We start from the raw sequence: 21,094 nt of genomic DNA on the forward strand, positions 1-21,094 counted from the left end.
TTACATCTGCAAAGACCCTATTTCTAAAAAAAAGTCGTGTTCACAGCCAAGGAGGGTGAGAACTTCAACTTCTGTGGGGTTTTGAGGAATACAAGACAACCCATAATAGGGTGGTATTGAGCAAGCTATGCAATTTCTATAAAGCTTAGTTTATTTGTTTGCACAAAGGACATTATCTTAGTGTCTACTGTAGGAAAGTGTGAGAATTAGGTGAGGTAACCTATGAACTCTCATATCTATCTGGCTGATGAGAAACTCATTTCACCTATAATTCCACAATCTACTTTTGTTACTTTACTTGCTACTCTGTTCTATGTAGTCTTTATATGTGCTTGTAAAACACACTTGCCATTCTTTTTTTTTAATCATTTTATTGGGGGTTCATACAATTCTTATCCATACATCCATCTTATCCATACATCCATCGTGTCAAGAACATATGGACATTTGCTGCCATCATCATTCTTAACACATTTGCCTTCCACTTCAGCCCTTAATATCTGCTGCTCATTTCCCGCTCCCTCTCCACTTCCCCCTACCTCAAGAACCCGTCATCATTCAAATATTATTATTATTTTGTCATATGTTACACTGTCTGACGTTCCCCCGCCTTCTTCTCTGCTGTCCATCCTCCAGGGAGGAGGCTATACGTAGATTCTTGTAATCAGCTCCCCCTTTCTGCCCCACATTCCCTCCACCCTCCAGGCATCGCCACTCTCACCACTGGTCCTGAAGGAGTCATCTGTCCTGGATTCCCTATGTTTCCAGTTGCTATCTGTACCAATGTACATCTTCTGGTCTAGCAGATTTGTAAAGTAGAATTGGGATCATGATAGTGGCGGGAGGAAGCATTTAAGAACTAGAGGAAAGTTATATGTTTCATCGTTGCTACCCTGCACCCTAACGGGCTCATCTCCTCCCCAAAACCCTTCAGTAAGGGGTGTTCGGTTGGCTACCAATGGGCTTTGAGTCTCCACTCTGCACTCACCCACATTTACAATGATAGGATTTTTTGTTGCTTGATACCTGATCCCTTTGACAGCTTGTAGTCACACAGGCTGGTGTGTTTCTTCCATGTGGGCTTTGTTGCTTCTGAATTAGATGGCCACTTGTTTATCTTCAAGCCTTTAAGACCCCAGATGCTATATCTTTTGATAGCCGGGCACCATCAGCTTTCTCCACCACATTTGTTTATGCACACATTTGTCTTCATTGATCGTATCAGGGAGGTGGGCACCCATTGATAGGATTTTTAGTTCTTTGATGTCTGATAACTAGTCCCTTCTACACCTTATGGTCATACAGACTGGTGTGCTTCTTCCATGTGGGCTTTGATGCTTCTCCGCTATATAGCTGCTTATTTATCTTTAAGCCTTTAAGACCCCAGACGCTTTATCTTTTGATAGCCGAGCACCATTAGTTTTTTTCACCACATTTGCTTATGCACACATTTGTCTTCAGTGATCGTATCAGAAAGGTGGGCACCCACTGATATGATTTTTAGTTCTTTGATATCTGATAGTTGGTCCCTTCGATTTTTAGTTCTTTGATGTCTGGTAGTTGGTCCCTTCTACACCTTGTGGTCACACAGGCTGGTGTGCTTCTCCTGTGTGGGCTTTGATGCTTCTCAGCTAGATGGCCTCTTGTTTATCTTCAAGCCTTTAACACCCTAGACGCTATATCTTGATAGCTGGGCACCATCAGCTTTCTTCACCACATTTGCTTATGTGCACATTTTTCTTCAGCAATCGTATAGGGAAGGTGTGCATCCTGGAATGCCAATTTAATAGAACAACGTGTTCTTGCATCGAGTACACGCTTGCCATTCTTAAGGGTTGTGTCATAAGATCTTTGAATCTCCAAATACTTGGAAATACATATTTATCTTCATATGATCCTTCACACTCTTGATAAATTACTTTGTCAGCTATAGACTATAGTAACAAAGTCATGGGAGCAGCAACAGCTGGCCACTCACTAGCTGAATGCCTTGCCACTGTGCACATACCATTCGCACACTTACCTCGTCAGAATTAGGCAGGTTGTGAGTAGTGGAGGTTGCATGTATTAATATATGAAAACTAAGAGCTACTGTAATCATGCATTTATTTATGTTTATTATATTAAGACTTGTATTTTAACTTAGAGTTTTGTATTATGCTTTAAAGAATATTTTCATGAACATTTTCCCTGTATGTGTGTGTTTTTCAAAGGTACTGCAACAGCCACTTGCAGGTACTTGGCTTTATCCCGAAAAAAGAGAGGAAGAAAAAGAATGATCCTGTAGATGAGGTAAAGGTCAGGCACCAGATGGATACCATGGCCTTCAGCCTGACAGTGCCCACCTTGGCCTTGAAGATGCCCAATGGACTGGATGGAATGTCCCTCTCTCCACCAGGGGCAAGGGTCCCTCTCCACTACCTGGAAACGGAGTTGGAAGACCCATTTGCTTTCAACGAGGAAGATGATGACCTAAAAAAAGGAGCAACTGTGAGAAAGAAGTTGCAGAGCAAGTTGGCCCAGAATCGGCAACGCCAGCGAGAGACAGAGATTTTAAAAGTTCGACAAGAGCACTTTAGTCCCCCTCCTGCACCTTCACCGCAGCAGCACTCCCACCTGCCACCTTTATCCACTTCTTTAAAACCTCCAGCGCCGCCGCAGGGTCTAGTCTGCAAGTCACCTCAACCTCAGAACACCAGCCTACCGCTGCAGGGAGTGGCACCCACCACACACACTATAGCACAAGCAAGGCAGTTGTCTCACAAGAGACCGCTGCCCTTCCTGCCATCTAATAGGGCTCCCGTCACGGACCCCCCCAGGACTGACCGGGTCCTTATGAAAGCCACAACCTTCTCTCCAAACTTCTCTTGTATAAGTCGACTGCAGAGACTGGTGAAACTGTGCACCCAGAAGCATCAGTTGGATACTGATCTGTTTCCCCATTTAGGTAAGTGATCTTCTGTTCTACCGTCTCATGGATGTGCAATGTAACGCGGCGCCCAGCTGTGTGAGGCTTTACATTCATAGTGTGTGTGACAGGAGTAGTACTTTTCCGGGGGGGGGGGGTGGAGTTAAAGATTCTATTACTAAGTGTAGACCACCTTCAAGTACATATGCCCCTGGAGAGGATAAACTTGGGAGTGAGGTTATGGAAGTAAGAGTTGGGAATTAAGATTCAAAACCATAGCTTTTATTACTGTTGTTGTCAATGTCAGCTGCTACTGAGTCAGCTTCCGCTCACGGCGACGGTGTGTATGCCAGTGAAGCGTTGCCTGCCCTCCTCCATCATCACGGCGGTCGGTCCGCTTGAGTCCGTTGTTAGGACTTTTGTGCAGGGCCTTCCAGGCTCATTTTGATGACTTGGTTTCCAGCACTTCATTAGGCAATATTCTGTTGAGATCTGTAAGGTGACCACTGGTTAATTTTTCAGAAGTAAATCTGAAAAACCTGTCCCCAAAACTTTATTTATTCTTTTTTCTAAAACAAAAATTGTTCATGATTCAGAAGTAGTAAAATACAGATAAAACCTTTGAATTTTAGTGTGATCAAGATGTTTGTCTATCATTTTGTTATTATATCTGGCTTCTTTCTTGAGAAAAATCTCCCCACTCCAAATCTATAAAGATCTATATTTTCTATGCATAGTTTTTGTTTTGTTTGAAATGATGGCTTCAATTGTCATTGTCAGTATATAAGGGAAACGTGTGCTTTAATTACATGTACCAGTGATGCTGGCAAGGTTGAAGGTTGCTCCTAATATGTTGACAGCCCTAAAAACCAGTGTGTACATGAAAAGACAAGAAAAAAGTAATCCCTTTGAAACAAATTAAAAACAAAGCAAGTTCACAGTGGTTTGTATCAACAGTGTACATTTTATGACAATGACATAGATTCATGTACAGATTCAGAGCACCCTAGGGCTCTCTTTATGCCCCTAAAGAAAATACATTTACATTATGCATGGGTTATACTGAATTGGGGGTGGGGGAAATCAACTGTCTCTGCACCCTTAGATAGGTCAAACTGTCCTGGGGGTAAGCAGCTTTAACGCCATTATTCAAGTTCCTTGCAAAAGGACTAGAGAATTAAAACACCAAACAAGTTATTTCTCTTGGGAGTGGGGAGGGGCTTTCATTTGCTGCTATAACCAGCAAATGATGTTCAGTCATCAAAAGTGGGAGGAGGGCCCACTAACACAGATCTACTTGAGCAAGCTGACCAGTACACGTTGCAGTTTCAGAAAGGATAGTTATATACTCTATGGTACAAGTCCCAACTAGGCAGTGTCAAAAGGACATCTATTTCTTGTCTTGCTTTGTGATCATACCCCTTGGTAGTGTGACGGGTCTAGTGGCATTCAGCTTCTTTAAAATCTGAAAAGAGCACATCAGCATCTCATCCACACTCATCCTGGCACCAGCATTGTCAAACTCTCCACAGTAATTAGGGGCAGAAAGCAGAGTGACCAAACTGCCTCTCGGCAAAAAATTCATGTCCATCTTCAACCACTTGGTGGGCTCTACAGACAGATCCAGATCATGCTTTTGCAGCCACTTCCGCAGGGCACTCCTCTCATTGTCACCCAGCCTGTGACATCTTTCTCGGGGTCAGGCCGCAAAAGATCACAAAGGAGACCTTGATCGGGTACATCGGTTGGTCGCATCATTCGCCGAATCTGCTCCATAGATTGAAGATCTGGTGATAAGCCTCCATGACAGCAGAATATTTTCTCATCCACGATGGCAGCTATTGGCAAACAGTTAAAGCAGCCTGTAAACATTTTCCAGAGTTTAATATTATATCTTCTTTTACATTCATCATAAAATCCATAAATCCTGTTGATGCTGGCACATTCTTGGTTGCCTCTGAGAAGAAAAAAGTTCTCCAGGTATTTTATTTTGTAGGCCAGTAAGAGGCAGATAGTCTCCAAGGACTGCTTCCCCCGGTCTACGTAGCCCCCAAGAAATAGGTAGTTGCTTTCTGGTGGCAAACCACCATACTCAAAAGAGTCGAAGCAAATCACAGTATTGCCACGTATGTTGATTGGCGCTTCCAGTTCCAGCAGGATAGGCTGACTGAGAAAGATCTCCCGAGACTTTAAGCACAGACCCCTGATTTCCTTCTTCTTGAGTTGGACATTCTTCCCAGGCTTGGACCCTCTCACTTCCAGCAGCCGTTGGGTGATGCTGTCGATGTTGAGTTATCTATATCCACCATGGCCGCCCCCCCCCCACCACCACCTACCCTCCTGCAGCTCACGCCCGGGACTCACACCTCCTTCCCACGCCAGGAGCACTGAGGCGGTGGTGGTGGCCATAGCTGCAGCGGGTCCTCCCCAGCTGCCCTGCTCCCTGCTTCCTCCTTCACTCCCCACTGGAACCACAAGAAGAACAAAACACTATTTTGTATTTTTTTAAATCATTTTATTGGGGGTTCGTTTAACTCTTTATCACAATCCATACATACATCCATTGTGTCAAGCACATTTGTACATTTATTGCCATCATTTTCAAGATATTTTCTTTCTACTTGAGCCCTTGGTATCGGCTTCTTATTTTTTCCCCCTTCCTTCCCCACTCTCCCTCCTTCATGAACCTTTGATAATTTATAAATTATTATTTTGTCATGTCTTACACTGACCGATGTCTCCCTTCACCTACTTTTCTCTTGTCCATCCCCCTGAGAGGGGTTAAATGTAGATCATTGTGATCTGTTCTCGCTTTCCCTCCACCCTCCCCGTATGGCTACTCTAATTATTGAGGGGTTTATATTGTTTTGTATTTTAACCTGTTTTAATTTTTTATTTATATCGATCATTTAAATTTTTAATTCTTTTAGAACTTATTCTTGAACATGTTATGAGTCTTACTTTAGGAAAAAATATTTACATGACATATAACAGTAGAAAAATGGACAAAGATATGCCTAGAGGAAGAAGAACTGGGATTGGTCAGTAAACAAATGAAAACACAGCCTCGGTGGCAGGTTGTAAATCCAGATGAAAATAACAGTGAATTAATTACCTCTGTCCCAGCTGTTGTGTTGACAAGGATATGCTGTATTGCATAATCTAGCAATGTTCATTCAGAATACATATGAACTCACTTTGGGGATTCTACTCTGTGGATAAAAAAACAGTATAAGGATATGTATATGGGGATGTTGCTTGCAGTGTTGTAGGAACCTTGAGTGAATTACGGCACATCCATGTTTATAAAATATTCTACAACTGCTAAAAAGAATTAATAGTGTCACCATCTATTGGCCTGTAGATGCCCGTGATATATTAAAAAATGGAAAAACAAAAAGTAAGGCATTCTCCAATTTTTATAAAAATAAACAAAAACTAAAAATAATTCTATAGATAAATGTGTGTCTGTGTAGCCTGGACATAGATAAAGGTGTACAAGGGTATACATGACCAGGCTGTGTGGACGTGGATGGGATATGTTTTAAGGGCTGTCAGAGTGGTAGCCTGTCAGATTATATTTCTTCATATTGGTGCTTATACCAGGGAACTTCAAAAAGTTTGTGGAAAAGTAGAGTTATAAGATAATGGACTTTTTCCATGAACTTTTTGAAGCCCCTCTTATTAAACCATGTATAACATTTGTTAATTTAAAAAAAAACTACCAAAATTTAAAGAAACCATATAGATAAACAGTAAATTCAAGCATTGTTAATGCCATTTATTAATGATATGGCCTTTCATACATTTGTAGTTGGGTTCCTACCATAGTTAAGTTGTCTTCTAAAAGTTCAAAGAAAAATTCTAGAAATAGGACCTATTTTTTTCACAAACTTTTTAAAACTCCTCATATATATTGTAACCTGGTTAAACATTTTTCATAATAAGTATTTTAATTTAGTGATTTTTTAATATCTAAAAGTAAGTCAAAAAGTATTGCTCGTAGGGTTCCAGTTGGTAACCTGTCCAGGTTTATTCCAAACAAGACGTATTCAGTGGGAGGCTCCGGTTCCCCAGTCGCACAGGGACTGCAATACTGAGCGCAAACATAGGGATCCTTACGAGGCTAGCGCAGCAAGAGACCATGTTGCAGTCTGTCGTCCCTACAGTCGCTATGAATTGGAACAGCAAAGAAAAAAAGGGTCAATCAAAGCTGGCTTGGGAGGGGATCTGTTGGGCTAGTTAAATTCAAGGCAGAAAGGTCAGCACAGAAGGTTATGGTGACCAGTTCTTGAGATTCCAAAAGATACTCTGGTTAGCTACTCTTGATGGACAGAGGACAATCACAGGGACTTCTTAAGAAGTTTCCGGAAAATTGAAAACTGCATTGTTGAGGACAAGGCAAGGCGAATTGCACAGAAGCATCCCCCTGACCCCTGTGGACCCACGCATTTGTCAGAGGAAGAAGGGTGGTCCTTAGGGACCTTTCCCCATCCACCCTACAGCTCTGATCCTGTCCCTTAAGAATTATTTTTGTTCCTCTACATTCTCAAAAGAACATTTCAAAGGAGTCATTTGATGTCAAAACTGCCATTTGGATGCGGTGTCAATCGAAGAATGCAAAATTCATTGGAAAAGAGGGAGATGGAAATACTGCCTTCAGAAGTGGGTAGACCTTGATGGGAGGGTATGTTGAGAATTTTGATTCTTCACATTTTGATAATATTGTGTAATAAAGGCTTATAAAGGCTTTTATGATTTTTTTCTCTTTTTAAACAATTTATTAGGGGCTCATACAACTCTTATGGTTTATATGATTTTATAGCAATCTGTTTGACTTACTTTTGTAGAACAAGCATTAGGCTGCTATCTTCCAGGTTAGCAGTTCAAAATTACCAGCAACTCCATGGGGAGAAAGACAGGGCTTTCTACTCCTGAAGAGTTACGGTCTTGCAAACTCACAGGGGCAGTTTTACCCTACCCTATAGAGTCGTTACGAATCGGCATGGACTCAGTGACAGTGAGTTTCTGTGGAAAATAATTTGTCATGGCTGCATTCTAACCCCAATTAAAGCTTTCCTAGTTCATATCAGTATAAAGTGTTATAGATGTACCGCCTTACAGCAAAGCAATTCCTGCTACATCTTTAACTTCTCCTTCAAGTAGATTTTTGGAAGCGGAAATGACAATTCCAAGTTTTTTCTTTTTTTTAATAAAAGTTTTTGACTATGTTGCCATATTTTTCTCCAGAATTATAACTGTTCCAATTTGCCTTTCTTTAAACAGTGTATGGGAATGACAGCTTACTTATGTCTTTAGTCCCTGGTCAGTAGTACTATTTTGCTTTCGCAAATTTGCATGTTTAGATCAGAATTCGGGGGCTTCAAAAAGTTTGTGGAATTTTTATTATCTCTTAATTTGATTTTCCACAAACCTTTGGGATGCCTCTTTTATTTTTCAGGTTTTTTATCTCAGGATCTTTTTTTTTTAAATCATTTTATTAGGGGCTCATACACCTCTTATCACAATCCATACATACATCACTTGGTAAAGCACATTTGTACATTCCTCGCCCTCATCATTCTCAAAACATTTGCTCTCCACTTAAGCCCCTGGCATCATCTCCTCATTTAGGATCTTATTTTTATACTCTTAAAAACTTTTGAGAACCCCATAGAACTTTTGGGTATGTAATTATATCTATTAATAGTCACAGTATTAGAAGCAAAAGCAGAGAAATTTAAAACAATTCAATTAAAAGTTATAAGCTCACTTCATGGTAACATACTCTTTTATGAAACAAATGTTTTGAAAACAAAAGCAAATATAGTAAGATGAATTCCATTATTTTAATTTTTTGGTAAATTTAATGTTTGCCTTAGGAGAGCGCGGGCTTTTGATTAACTGCTTTTGTATTCAATCTGTGGTGATGTGATACTCATTAAGATAAATGAAATGCCGACACGTAAACATAAAAGGGCATAAAAAAGTTTGTGGCAAATTGGAAATGAAAGATATTGGATATTTTCCACAAACTTTTTGAAGTCCCCCTCATATTTAATTCGGGAAAAAGATTAAGAATATTTTCAGAGCCTTTTAAAAATAATTGTATATCTTCTTCTTTGCGTCTACACCAAGAAGCGGTAATGTGTCATCTGGATCTGTAGTGAACATTTCATATTTTTTTACATTAAACTCCATTGGTTTTTGTTGTGCTCTGAATGGATCTTTTACCCATGCATGATTTTGTAGCATTTCTGCTGTTTGGAACATATTTGTTCGCTGAGTGATGCAGATGCTCCGAATTTTGACATGTTGTATTATACAGAGTAAAAAAAATATTCACATGAACATCATTTCTGTTGTTCTGGTTTCCTTACGTGGTGATCGTCTTGTGTTCATGTTCCAGAAATGGCTGCCGTATAGCCGAGTGTTAATAACCATGGCCTGTCAGGTACTCTTTCCCAGAAAAATAGTGCTGAATGGAAAACAAACAAACAAACATGTAGTTCATCACACAGTTGAAATAATTGTGCACGTACTTTTCTTTGGCAATAATATACTTTCTTCATAGGCAACGGAAGTGCTTTATAACAATGTCATACTCAGTTCCATGGGATATTTGGGGGGGCAGTTTGTTATGTACTCTAGGATTGAGATTTAATAAAATAAACCATCTTTGTTAAGCAGTTGCTTTTTCAAGGACATTCATATCTAGAACCTTTTTTTTTTAATGTTAGTGGTGAAGACTATGGTGACCAGTAGTCCAGTCTTCCGTTACTTTGATTCTTGCTAAGGGACCAGCAGTTTTACCCACTCATGTTCGAGTGCACACGTACCAATACAGTGGAACAAGGCAGACAACACCTGAGTGTTGTTTTGAAGTGCTACTGACCTCCGGAACCCTCACAGACTGTACTTTGAGAACCACTATTTGCAATCAGTCATACATCCTTTTTCAAACATTTGTATTTCTTATCTCCCTCTGCTTCTCATTTATTCATTTGTATTCATGTGTCCCTCTTTTGTTTAATCGGGTTATATTTGTTGCAGGTCTCTTCCTGCTCCCATTGTCATCTGCTTTTAAGTCTCTTCTTATAACGATTTTGGTATTTAGAAGTTGACAGTCTTAGGTATTCCATTCTTAAGATAATTTCTTGCTTTTGAATCAAATTATGTTTGCCCCCTCTTATATGGGCATTCTTCACCAAAGAGTGCATAAATAATTCACCTATATTTTCTTCTATTCCCTTTATATTTTAATACTTACATTTTTGTCATCTCTCTGGAGCTTATATGAGAATTTGTTTTGAGACAGTAATTTAGCTTCATTTCCCCCCCCAAAATATTGTTTCATGTTAAAGCATCAAGTATTGATGAATTCCCACCCTTTCCCCCACTAAATTTACCTCTATCATCTACTAAATTTTTATTTATACTTGTAATTGGATGTATTCCAGGACTGCTCTACATGAACAAAATGTAACCATAGTTTAAGAATTGAACTATGTCCCTCAAAAATGTATATTAAAATGCTAACTTTTGTGACCTTGTTTGGAATAGGATCTTTGAATATGTTATTCTTTAAGATGAGGTGATAATGGAGTCAGCAGCGTCCTAACCCAATCTAAGAGGTGTCCTTGTAAAAGAGGAGGCAGGGAAAACAACCAGAAGAAGTGCTCCGTATGAAGATGCATCATCTGCAAGCCAAGGTCCTAATGCCTGGGGCTCTAAGAAGCTGGGAGAGACCAGAAGGATATTCTCCTTGGAGACTTGGACATACCGGTTTAGACTTGTAGTTTCCAGACTGTGAGATAATTAATATTTGTTCTGTGTGTGTGTGTGTGTGTGTGTGAATTTACTTATGGTGCTGATAATTTCTTAGCTTTTGAAATGTTATACTGAATTGGGGCAGGAGGATAGGCAAATATAGTAAATTTTCTGACTTAATACGGATTTATATAATTTTTAAAGTCAATTTTAAGGGTCCAGATGTGCACAGCAAGTTGTTTTTGAGGAATCAGAATTAATGATACAACTGTTTTATTCTACACAAACTGCGTTTATGTCAGCAAGAGTACTTAAAGGAAATTTCATTTTGCAGTCAACTGGTACAGCCTTGTCTCAGCTGGCTATCTCAGTTAGTTATATTAGAACTGGCAATGCTGAAGCCACGATCAAAGGTTTGCTTCTTTGGACAGTTGCAGTAGGTGACTGCAGTAAGAGAAACCCCTGCATTTGGTTCTCTTTACCTAGATCTTGATGTCTTCAGAGGAGGTGTAGATACTTTAATAGAAATTAGCATTACTTTTATACAAACAACTGGAAATGAACTTACATTCAGTTTTTTAAAGGTAACTGAAGTATGACCTTTGTGTTTGAAGAGCCTCTTTTCACTGACATCCATGTCATTGTCATCACTTAATTGGTTTTTACATTAATAAAAGCAAATTACTAATTCTTTCTAGATGAGAAAAAGGTGATTTTTTTTTTTCAAGTAACCTGTGACATTTTAGCAGTCATCTTGGATGACTTAGCTGTTAGGGTTCCTTAGGTCAGTAGCAATGTGCTGTTTAATTTTAAACAGAGTTTATGTTTCTTTTTTTAATCATCTTATTAGGGGCTCATACAACTCTTATCACAATTTATACATACATCCATTGTGTAAAGCACATTTGTACATTCGTTGCCCTCATCATTCTCAACGTTTGCTCTCCACCCAAGCCCCTGGCATCAGCTCCTCATTTTTCTCCTCCCTCCCCACCTCCCCCTCCCTCATGAACCCTTGATAATTTACAAATTGTTATTTTGTCATATCTTGCACTGTGAGACGTCTCTTTTCACCCACTTTTCTGTTATATGTAGTTCTTTGTAATCAGTTCCCCCTTTCCACCCCACCCTCCCTCCACCCTCCCATATAGTTTATATTTCTATTAACCTGTTCTTAATTTTCCTGTGTGGCACGTGTAAATTCATTTAAACTACGGAAGACATTGGTCAAGTCCTTTTTAACATAACTCAGTCTAATGGGAATGGCCTTTTAATTTGGGTATTCTCAAGGATAGCATATTATGCCTAAAAACTATTCTTAAATGTCTGATCAGCCCCATTGTGATGTGAGTAATTAATAGGTACTTCGTAAGCTTATGGTGGTGTGAGTGCAGTAAAGCAGCCCCACACTGTTACACTTTAGGTTATCCTGCTTCAGTGCTTATCAAGACCTCTTCAACGTATAAAATTCTTAATAGGATTTTAAAAAACAACAACAAATACTTCATTTTGGGAGTGAATAGTGATACAGTTATTAAAAACAATAAAATAAGTAAACAGTGTTCATACTATGTTTTTACTTTTCCCTCTACATTTGTAGCAATAAATGCAGCACACAAGGTACTGCTTTTGCCTAAAAGAATTGAAAGAAATCCCAAATCCGAACTGCAGCAGGCATAGGACATTTCCACATCCACTCTTCTCTACTCCCCTAGCCGGCAAGAGCCAAGGACAAGCGCTAGGCGGTGACAGAGCCCTCTCCTCCGGAGTTGTTGGGAGAGGGCAGTGGGCTGTGTATCTACCTGTGACATTTCCCTAAAACCCCAGAGCCCCTACCTTCAAGTGAAGTGCCTGGGTCGGCACTCTTTGATCTTCATCTTGACTGAACATCTGTCTAACTCTTGCACTTTTCTAGTTTTGATACTTAAGGAATTCTGCTTCTCTTACCTTTTTTTTATAATCTTAAAACGTTATTTATTTTGTTGTTTAGAATACGTACAGCAAAACCTATATCACTCGACAGTGGCTGCGTGCACAATTCAGTGGCGTTGGTTACATGCTCACGTCCAGCTGTCTCTGCCTACCTTTCTGAGCGGGTCTTTCCCCGCTGAACTGTATGTCTTTGCCTGTGTTGTTTCTCCCGCGTTAACGAAGCATCTGACAAAAGAAGCTCATCCTCAGAGTGGAATTTTCTCATAGTCTCATCTATCTTAAATGCTAGTGTAAGCCGCCCCGCCGTTACTGATAGCGGCAATGAGATTCTCACCACACTGTACTGGGTTGTACGTTCTGAGTAGCTTTTAAGTTTAATTTTTTTCTCCCCCTCCCCTTAATTGAACTTTAAATAAAAGAGTTTTTCTGACTCGTACTATCTCCTCATCTGTCCCAGGGTTGGACTGGTCTGAAGAGAGCGGAGAAGAGCTGGAAGACTCAGAGCAGGTCTCCCCATACCAGGTTGCATGGTCCATCCGAGAAACCCTCAGATATGAAAGACAGGCGTAAGTCTTTCTCTTGGTTTGATTCCTAAATTACCACTGGAGCAGATTGACTGTTCCCTGAAAGTGCTAATGTTATTTATGTCATTAGATCTAGTTTTATTATAGATTCCCTTGGGGAAGAAATTAATTGTGTTGTTTGAGAAAAGCCTCACCCCTGTTTTCTGTTACCTTCAGTAAACTATTGAGAAACAGCGAGAAAGGGCATAGTTGCTTTATTTATGTCCTTTTGGGTGTTGCATTCATGGAATATTTAGTTAAAATCATTTTTTAAAAATTTATTTGTAGATTTCCTTTTCAGATCTCTATGATCGCTCCTATTAGTCTTCTGTGGACTTCTTATCTCTGTAAACCCGTACATGGTTTCATACACACTGTTTATGTGTGTGTGCCTGATAAGTCTAACATTTGGGGACTTTGTAACTTTAAATCTGTCGCATATGGTTTTTCCTTCTTCCCATATGAAATGATTGACCTCATGTGCTTGGTCATCTGTGATTGTTACTCGCTGCCACCATACGGATTCCAACCCTGTAGGACAGGGGAGAGCTGCCCCTCAGATTTCTAAGAATGTAACTTTTTGCAGGAGTACAAAGTTTCATCTTTCGCCCGCTCATCAGCTGTACTGGCTATGTGGTCAGCGGGTCAGTAGGTAACTCACAATCCTACCCTTGATTGCTAAGGTCCTGAATGTATTGACGTCTCAGATGCTGTAGTACTGACGCACTGCGCTGCCAGCTTCAAGGTTAACAGTTCGAAACTGGAGAAAGCGGCAACTTTCTACTCCTGTGAAGCGTTACAGTCGCAGAAACCCCCAGGGACAGTTCTCCCCTGTCCTACAGGGTCCCCACCCAGAGTTAACTTGATGGCAGGGAGCGACTTTATCGCCTACAGAGGTGTCCCTGTCAGCATGTACCCAGACGGCCACTCCTTTCTTCTTCCCATCTTATCCTTGCTTCCACTCCCGTGTGTGCCATCTTCATTTTCTCCAAGCAGGTTACGGAATTTGAGACCAACAGGGTATCCACATTTTACTTTGTATATCCAGTCTTACCCTGGCCTGCTCAGTCACTATGAGTCAGAATCGACTCGAGGGTGGTGAGATTGGTTTTGGGGGGATTTTAGAATGGGAGATCCATCCCTTCAAGTATGTAAACTGCCTTATTGCCCTTAGTCTGTATATTCTTTTTGTTTGTTTCAATTACCATCTCATTATGGGTGATTCCCCAATTTCTTTCTCATGCCTGGCATTTCTCCTGAGCTGGAATTGTCTGCTGGATATTTTTCATCAAACATCTTGCCAGCACTCTAAAGTCAGCATTTCTAAAATAAAACTTACCGTTTTCTTCAGTGGATACGCCTCCTTCTGATTCCCTTATTTCTGTCTCTTTTGGGTCCCACTGTTGTAATAAAATAAATTAAAATGAATTTTACATGGAAAAATCGTGTCATCCCTTGCAATCATGTACAACTCTGGAGTCAGAATAATCAGGTTTGGGATTTACTGCTCGATCGTTACGGGTTACTTTTTAATAATAATAATGATAATACCTCTTTTCATTTTCTTAGCCTCCTAAGATGAGCAGAACAGCAACAGTTCTCATTTCAAAGAAGAGGAAAGTAAAAGATGGAGGGTGGTGGTGGAACCAAGGCACAGGGAGTGAATCCTGAGAACTTGAGATGATAGGCCTTGTTGCTGCCGGTAAATGATGAGCCAATGAGATGTCAGCCCCGGCCGTTCTTTTTGCAGTTCATAACTCTCTTCAGCAACCTGGCTTGAAATAGAGATATCATGGCACCTTAGAAACGAGGAGCCCCTGGAGGATTTTCTAGTTTAGGACCATGCCAGCGATAGTTGGCAGATAGTACCAGCCAGCAGTCTGCCCATGATTAGCCCACATGAGATAAACATCAAGATGGAGAGTAAATTTTGGAAGTACGTATCATAATCTAACCTTGCATTGCGAGGGTGGCAAACCAAGCTATGCACTGAGCTGCTAACTGCAAGACTGGTGTTTCGAACCCACAGTCACTCCGCAGGAGCATGATGAAGCTGTCTGCTTCCCTAAGTCTTGGCAGACCCAGAGATTGGTCTACTCTGTCTTGTAGGGTCACTCAGAGTCAGAATCGACTCCGTGACAGTAAGTAGGGTCACTCAGAGTCAGAATCGACTCCGTGACTAACATGGCAACAACACCCAGGTGGATCCTCCACGTGCACCCTCAGCTTGAGAAGCGCTGGTCCAGTCCACCCTCCCGACCCCACTTATCTTTTGAATAACCAATTTGAGAAGTGCTTGTGCGCCAGTCAGCTCTGCCTTTGAACTTTAATCACTCCCATGTCTTTCAGTTGTTAGTTGCTGACGCTGAAATCTGTGTTTCTCCCTTAAGTGTGCCCCACTTTATCATTCTAATAGTTTTCCTACAGCCTCCCTTGACATAACCACGAAGCTCTACTTTCATTCTGCCTCCACTCTGCTGTCGCTCCGATCCCTGACTTTGTCAATGGCACTGCTACACACTGCAGGGAGTCGAGTCGCCAGTTTCTTCACTGTTCTCCCTTCTCTCCTGCTCTTCCTAAGACTGCTGACAGCGTCACCTTGTTCCTGCATAGCTGTACCCGCAGTGGGTAGGCTCCGCATTCTGCCATCTCTTACTCTTTGCTTATGTTGTCCTAACCGCATCTATTCCCCTGTGTTTCTTGTCTTGAAATTTTACATTTTCTTCAAGGTTCAGCTACATTGTCAGCTCCTTCACAAAAAGTCTTTTCCATAGTCTTAGCAGACTTTCCTCTGAACTTTAAAAGCACTTGGTCTGTGGCACTTATTGGCGCCACCAGACCTCCCAATTGGTTTGCCGTGAAACTTCAGAGAACAATTCAAAATGCAGACGTGAGGGTCCCGGCTCCAGGGAGGCTCTGGTTCCGTAGGTCCTAGGAATCTGAAATTTTAAGAAGCCCCTAGGTTTGACTAATTTGCCCTTTGGATCTTTGATCTATCTACGCCATAGTGTCAGTCATTGCCTGTGACCCCTTCTGAAGTGCTTAAACAAGATGTGGTCATCTTGTCTAAATAGCACTGTAAGTGCCTTGACATTTTTGTCTCTTTTCCACAGTGCCTGTGATACACAGTAAATATTGGCTATGGACTAAATGAAGGAATTTGTGTCTCCACGGTAGGGATGATGTTGGAGAGAGCAAATCTCTTAGGAGAGAGGTGCTAACTGTGTACCTACAGAGAAGCTTGCTATGGACTTGCCTGAAGGGAAGAGGACTGAGATCATTAGAGAAGAGAAGGGAAATGAGCCAGTGATTTGCAGACAAATATTAAGATAATTTATGTAATATATGCTATCAGATACATGATTTACTTACATTAAGATAGAAGAGAAAGAATGTAAAATAACATGGGCCTAAATAACCATGGCCAGTTTTCAAATCTAGTGTGAGCTATTTCTATAAAAAGTGCACTACTCTTTTTTCTCTCTCTCTTTTTATTAATTATTTTATTGCAGGCTCATAACAGCTCTTTTCAAAATACATACATCCATCCATTGTGACATGCACATTTGTGCATTTGTTGCCATCATCCTTTTCCAAACATTTTCTTTCTACTTGAGCCCTTGATATCAGCTCCTCATTTTTTCCCTTCCCTCCCAAACCCTTGATAATTTATCTTTTTTTCTTCTCCATGTTTTACACTGTCTGATGTCTCCCTTCACCCACTTTTCTGTTGTCCGTCCCCCAGGAAGGGGGGTTATATGTAGATCATTTGTGATTGGTTTCTCTTTTCTCCCCCCACCTTCCCCTTACTCTCCTGGTATCACTACTCTCATTATTGGCCCTGAGGGGTTCATCTGTCCCGGATCCCCTGTGTTTCCAGTTCTTATCTGTGCCCGTGTACATGCTCTGGTCTAGTCGGACTGGTAAGGCAGAATTGGGGTCATGGTAGAGGGGGGGAAGCATTAAAGAACTAGAGGAAAGTTGTATGTTTCATTGGTGCTACACTGCACCCTGACTGGCTCGTCTCTTCCTGTGACCCTTCTGTAAGGGGGTGTCCAATCGTCTACAGATGGGCATTGGGTCTCCACTCTGCATCCCCCCTCATTCACAATGATAGGATTTTTTGTTCTGGGTCTTTGGTCCTGATCCCATGGACACCTCATGATCACACAGGCTGGTGTGCTTCTTCCATGTGAACTTTGTTGCTTCTCAGTTAAGTGGCCGCTTGTTCACCTTCAAACCTTTCAGCCCCCAGACAAGTGCGTCACTCTTATAATCCACAGTTAAAAGTGAAATCCAGCTCGGCTCCTAGAACAGTGACCTTTGAACCCCATTGGCGGTAGACATGGCTGACTAAGCGCTGAGGCTGGATGCGGCCTCAGGAACCCTTTTCGTCACCGCACCCCCGTCAGTTGACATCTGCATGGAGGAACACCTTTCTGTCCCGTCTCTGACTGTTCCCGCCGTCTGACAAACAAGGGCTGTAGCGTGGCTAAAATCACTGCAGTCAGAATTCTCACACTCAGAGGGCAGTGAAAGCCAGCGCACCCAAAGCACAGCTCTTTGACGGTGGACTGTTAGAACTCATGGCACCAATTCTCATATGGCCTGTATTTTAGGCAATAATGTCATTTCCTCATGACTGCCTTGTGATTTACTCAGAAACTTTTGCATGTGAAGGTAAAGAGACCATTCTCCGCTCCCCCAAAGTGACGTCAAGTCACCTAACATTTAGAAGACACTAATGCACGAAATGTCCAATTATGATGTGCTAAGGTGGACACGCTGCCTAAAGCCTGGGGCATCTCTAGTGGCCTGCGTGTTTTTGACTCAACCCTGTGGCTCTGACTTGCTAAGTGTGTGCTCTCAAGAGCGTCAGCCTGTGCAGCCCTACCCGCCCTCATCCCGTCTCATTCCTCTCCCTGCTCTTTCCAGGTCAGATGACGAAGACACCGAGAGCAGGAGCTCCAGGGTGACCCAACTTTGCACTTACTTCCAGCAGAAATATCAGCACCTCTGCCGCCTGGAGCGGGCAGAGTCTCGTCAGAAGAAATGCCGGCACACGTTTAGGAAAGCCGTGTTGCAGGCGGCCAGCCGGGAGCCGGAGTGCACTGGCCAGTTGCTGCAAGAACTGCACAGGGCCCCGGGCTGTCGAACCAGGTGAGAGCCTGCCTCCGAAGAGCTTGTCGCAGCCTGGGTTTGTTGAGAAGACACTGGAGAGCTAATAGGAGGTGGGCTCTTAGCCCCAAACATGGAAGCATTGTATTGGGGTTTCTTTCTCACAGGTAGCCAAGTAATCTCGCCATGGGCCAACAGAAAATTAAAGCATCGTTGGCATGTTGATTGATTTTGGTTAGAATTTCTATTCAATAAAGGATTTGTAAATGTTTACCTGTCTTAAAAAAAAAACAACACCACAATGCTTTGAAAGTTCATATGGTATTTAAAAGTATTATTTGTAGTTTTTCCGCCTTAACTAAGGAGATCATTTTCACATTTAGAAGCCTCCAAAAGGGGAAAAGTAAACAGAAATGGACTTGGAGTCCATAGGGACAAACAAAGTTGTTTTAAACACAAAGAAGAAAAAAAGAAGAAAGGCTATTTATTAAGTTTATGATTTCACATGCCTTATTTAATTTGTTACATTTTCAGAGAACAACTTTGATTATATATGAATAGAAAAACATGGGAATTTATATGCTGAAGTATTAGTAATTATGAGCTAATTTTCCTACTTGATCACATAAAATGCTAAAGCATTTAGAAAACTAAAATACAATTTTTACTTCAGATTACATCATATACTGATCGTTTTTGAGATTATTTTAGTTTTCGCTACATAATGGTTTTCATTACAGTCACTATAAAAATGTATCCTCATTTTCATGTGTGTCTCACAAAGCTATGAAGCCCTTGAGCATTTTCTATTCCTTGGCATGTGTGGTGTTTAAAACTGTTCATGAGTATCTAGTGTAGGACTTCACAGGAGGATTGTAGCCTCCGGTGCCTTCCCTTTCTCCTAGAGCAGAGAAAAGACAGTCTGCCCTGCACCTCTCATTGACTAATTATCATGCCCCATTCTGTACCTGGATGAGCATTTTAGGTGTGTTGTCTTGTGATGTTCACAACAACCCTATTGGCTAAAGATAGCCTTGCTATCTCTTCTTTGCAGGTGAGGAACTTGAGGCTCAAGGGAGGCTAGTTAACCAAGTCACACAGCAAGTAAGAGGTAGAGCTGAGGCTCAGAATGAGGTCTGACCGGTTCTAATTTCACATTCTACGTCACTTCTTCCTACGGCTACCTAGAGCAATATCAGGAACCAGAGTGTTATGTAAAGCCAAGTAGGCATATTTGAAATACGTGATTATTAGCTTTGATGGTCAGTAGATCAGGGAAATCACTGGACTGGTCATTGTGATACCCGCTCTTTTTTTACCTCATTTGCATTTTGCTTGACGAATATTGTAGCTAGTTGGAATACAGGTGTTACAGAGTGGTGACATGTATTGAAAATTACCATGGATTCATGACATTCTGTTTGACAAGTGATCTTGTCTCTGCTCTTCCTTAGCATAAGCCGGACCAAGTTGAGAGAGGCAGAGCCAGTTGCCTGTAGTGGAGCTGGGAAGGGGGAGGCCTGCACGAACAGAGCCCTCCCGCTCACCAAACACTGTTTCCAGCGTATCCTCCACGCAGAAGTACCAACAGAACTGGACCGGTGGCATAATTTAGCTTCTAATTTTTATGAAGTTCTCTGGGTAATTTTTTCTACATATAGCATCGTGATTCTTTATTCAAGAATCACATTAAAATATGCAAAATTTAGAGCAAGTAACGTGTTCTTCCAGTGACTATAAATAATCCTTTGCTAGCAAAACTCTGAATGCTCAGGTCCTCTTTGCTGTAGGTCTGGTTCACTCTTTGTAGTGACTACAGCCCCTCTAAGATGAATGAGAGGTGGCGATGTAACAGACATCACTGTCTAAGAAAGAGATAAGGTAAGAAAGAATCCACTTGAGGGAAAAGTGCAGGGGACTGTAGTCTGATGACCCTAATCTTCACATTTGTAGTGGAGGAGCATTTTATTATTGATATGGTGGCAGTGATTTGTTCTTTACCGTCTTCCTGTTCCTGGAGTTGCATTTTCACAGCTTTCTCAACATCAGTCTCCCTGCAGTGATGGCTTCATAAAGAACCATAGCTATAAAAACCTAATGGAGAAACACAGAAAGACTTCCTTAGTAGGCTTAAAGTAAGTCCTGTGGAAGTGGGTGGCTGAAAATATGAATGCACAAAGTGATAGAGAGGCAATATCCCAAGTTTAATAGTAGTACAGAGATATTTAAAATCAAGTTTTGATGTAAAGGTAAGATTTCATAAATTGAAAGTTTGGGTTAGAAATGTGAAGTGGAAAATTCAAATTTGGACACGTGTTTTGGGGGATATAGCACACGAAGGAGGAAAGAAGTTAATCCTCTGTAGAAATTGAGTCATTAAAGGGAGGTTCTGTTTCAGAGTATTTCGTTCTTAACTTAAACAAAACACAGATATCCTCATGAATCGCTCTCAGCAGCTCTTCTCAAGTTGCACGGCCAAGTTTGCTGATGGACAGCAGTGTTCTGTGCCAGTGTTTGACATTACACACCAGACGCCTCTGTGTGAAGAACATGCCAAAAAAATGGTAAGTTCAGATTTTATTTCAAACTGGTGACAGCGCTCCAGAGGAAATACAATGTGGCCTGGGATATAAACCACCAGAACAAAGAGTTCATGGGAAAAGACTAGCTTTTTCTCCCTGACATTTTTATGTGTCTGATTTCACATTAAAAAAAAAAAAAAAGCTAGAGGATGTACATTGGTACAGAGAGCAACTGGAAACACGGAATCCAGGACAGATGACTCCTCCAGGACCAGTGGTGA

At 41.2% G+C, this 21,094-nt stretch overlaps 1 protein-coding gene and 1 pseudogene across 4 annotated transcripts in view; one reads left to right on the forward strand and one right to left on the reverse strand.

Annotated features, from left to right (window-relative positions):
- INO80D (INO80 complex subunit D) overlaps positions 1-21,094 on the forward strand; it is a 59,343-nt gene that overhangs the window by 22,781 nt on the left and 15,468 nt on the right. For all 4 annotated transcript variants that reach the window (XM_075530092.1, XM_075530094.1, XM_075530090.1 and 1 more), the window contains 5 exons: positions 2,214-2,947; positions 13,068-13,176; positions 18,109-18,333; positions 19,746-19,855; positions 20,722-20,855. In XM_075530092.1, the coding sequence (XP_075386207.1) occupies positions 2,214-2,947; positions 13,068-13,176; positions 18,109-18,333; positions 19,746-19,855; positions 20,722-20,855 (1,312 nt within the window). The remainder of the gene's footprint in view (positions 1-2,213; positions 2,948-13,067; positions 13,177-18,108; positions 18,334-19,745; positions 19,856-20,721; positions 20,856-21,094) is intronic.
- On the reverse strand, positions 4,299-5,217 carry LOC142424703 (serine/threonine-protein phosphatase PP1-gamma catalytic subunit pseudogene; annotated as a pseudogene).

This window comes from Tenrec ecaudatus, chromosome 13 (assembly GCF_050624435.1).
Source record: "Tenrec ecaudatus isolate mTenEca1 chromosome 13, mTenEca1.hap1, whole genome shotgun sequence".
Taxonomy (NCBI): domain Eukaryota; kingdom Metazoa; phylum Chordata; class Mammalia; order Afrosoricida; family Tenrecidae; genus Tenrec; species Tenrec ecaudatus.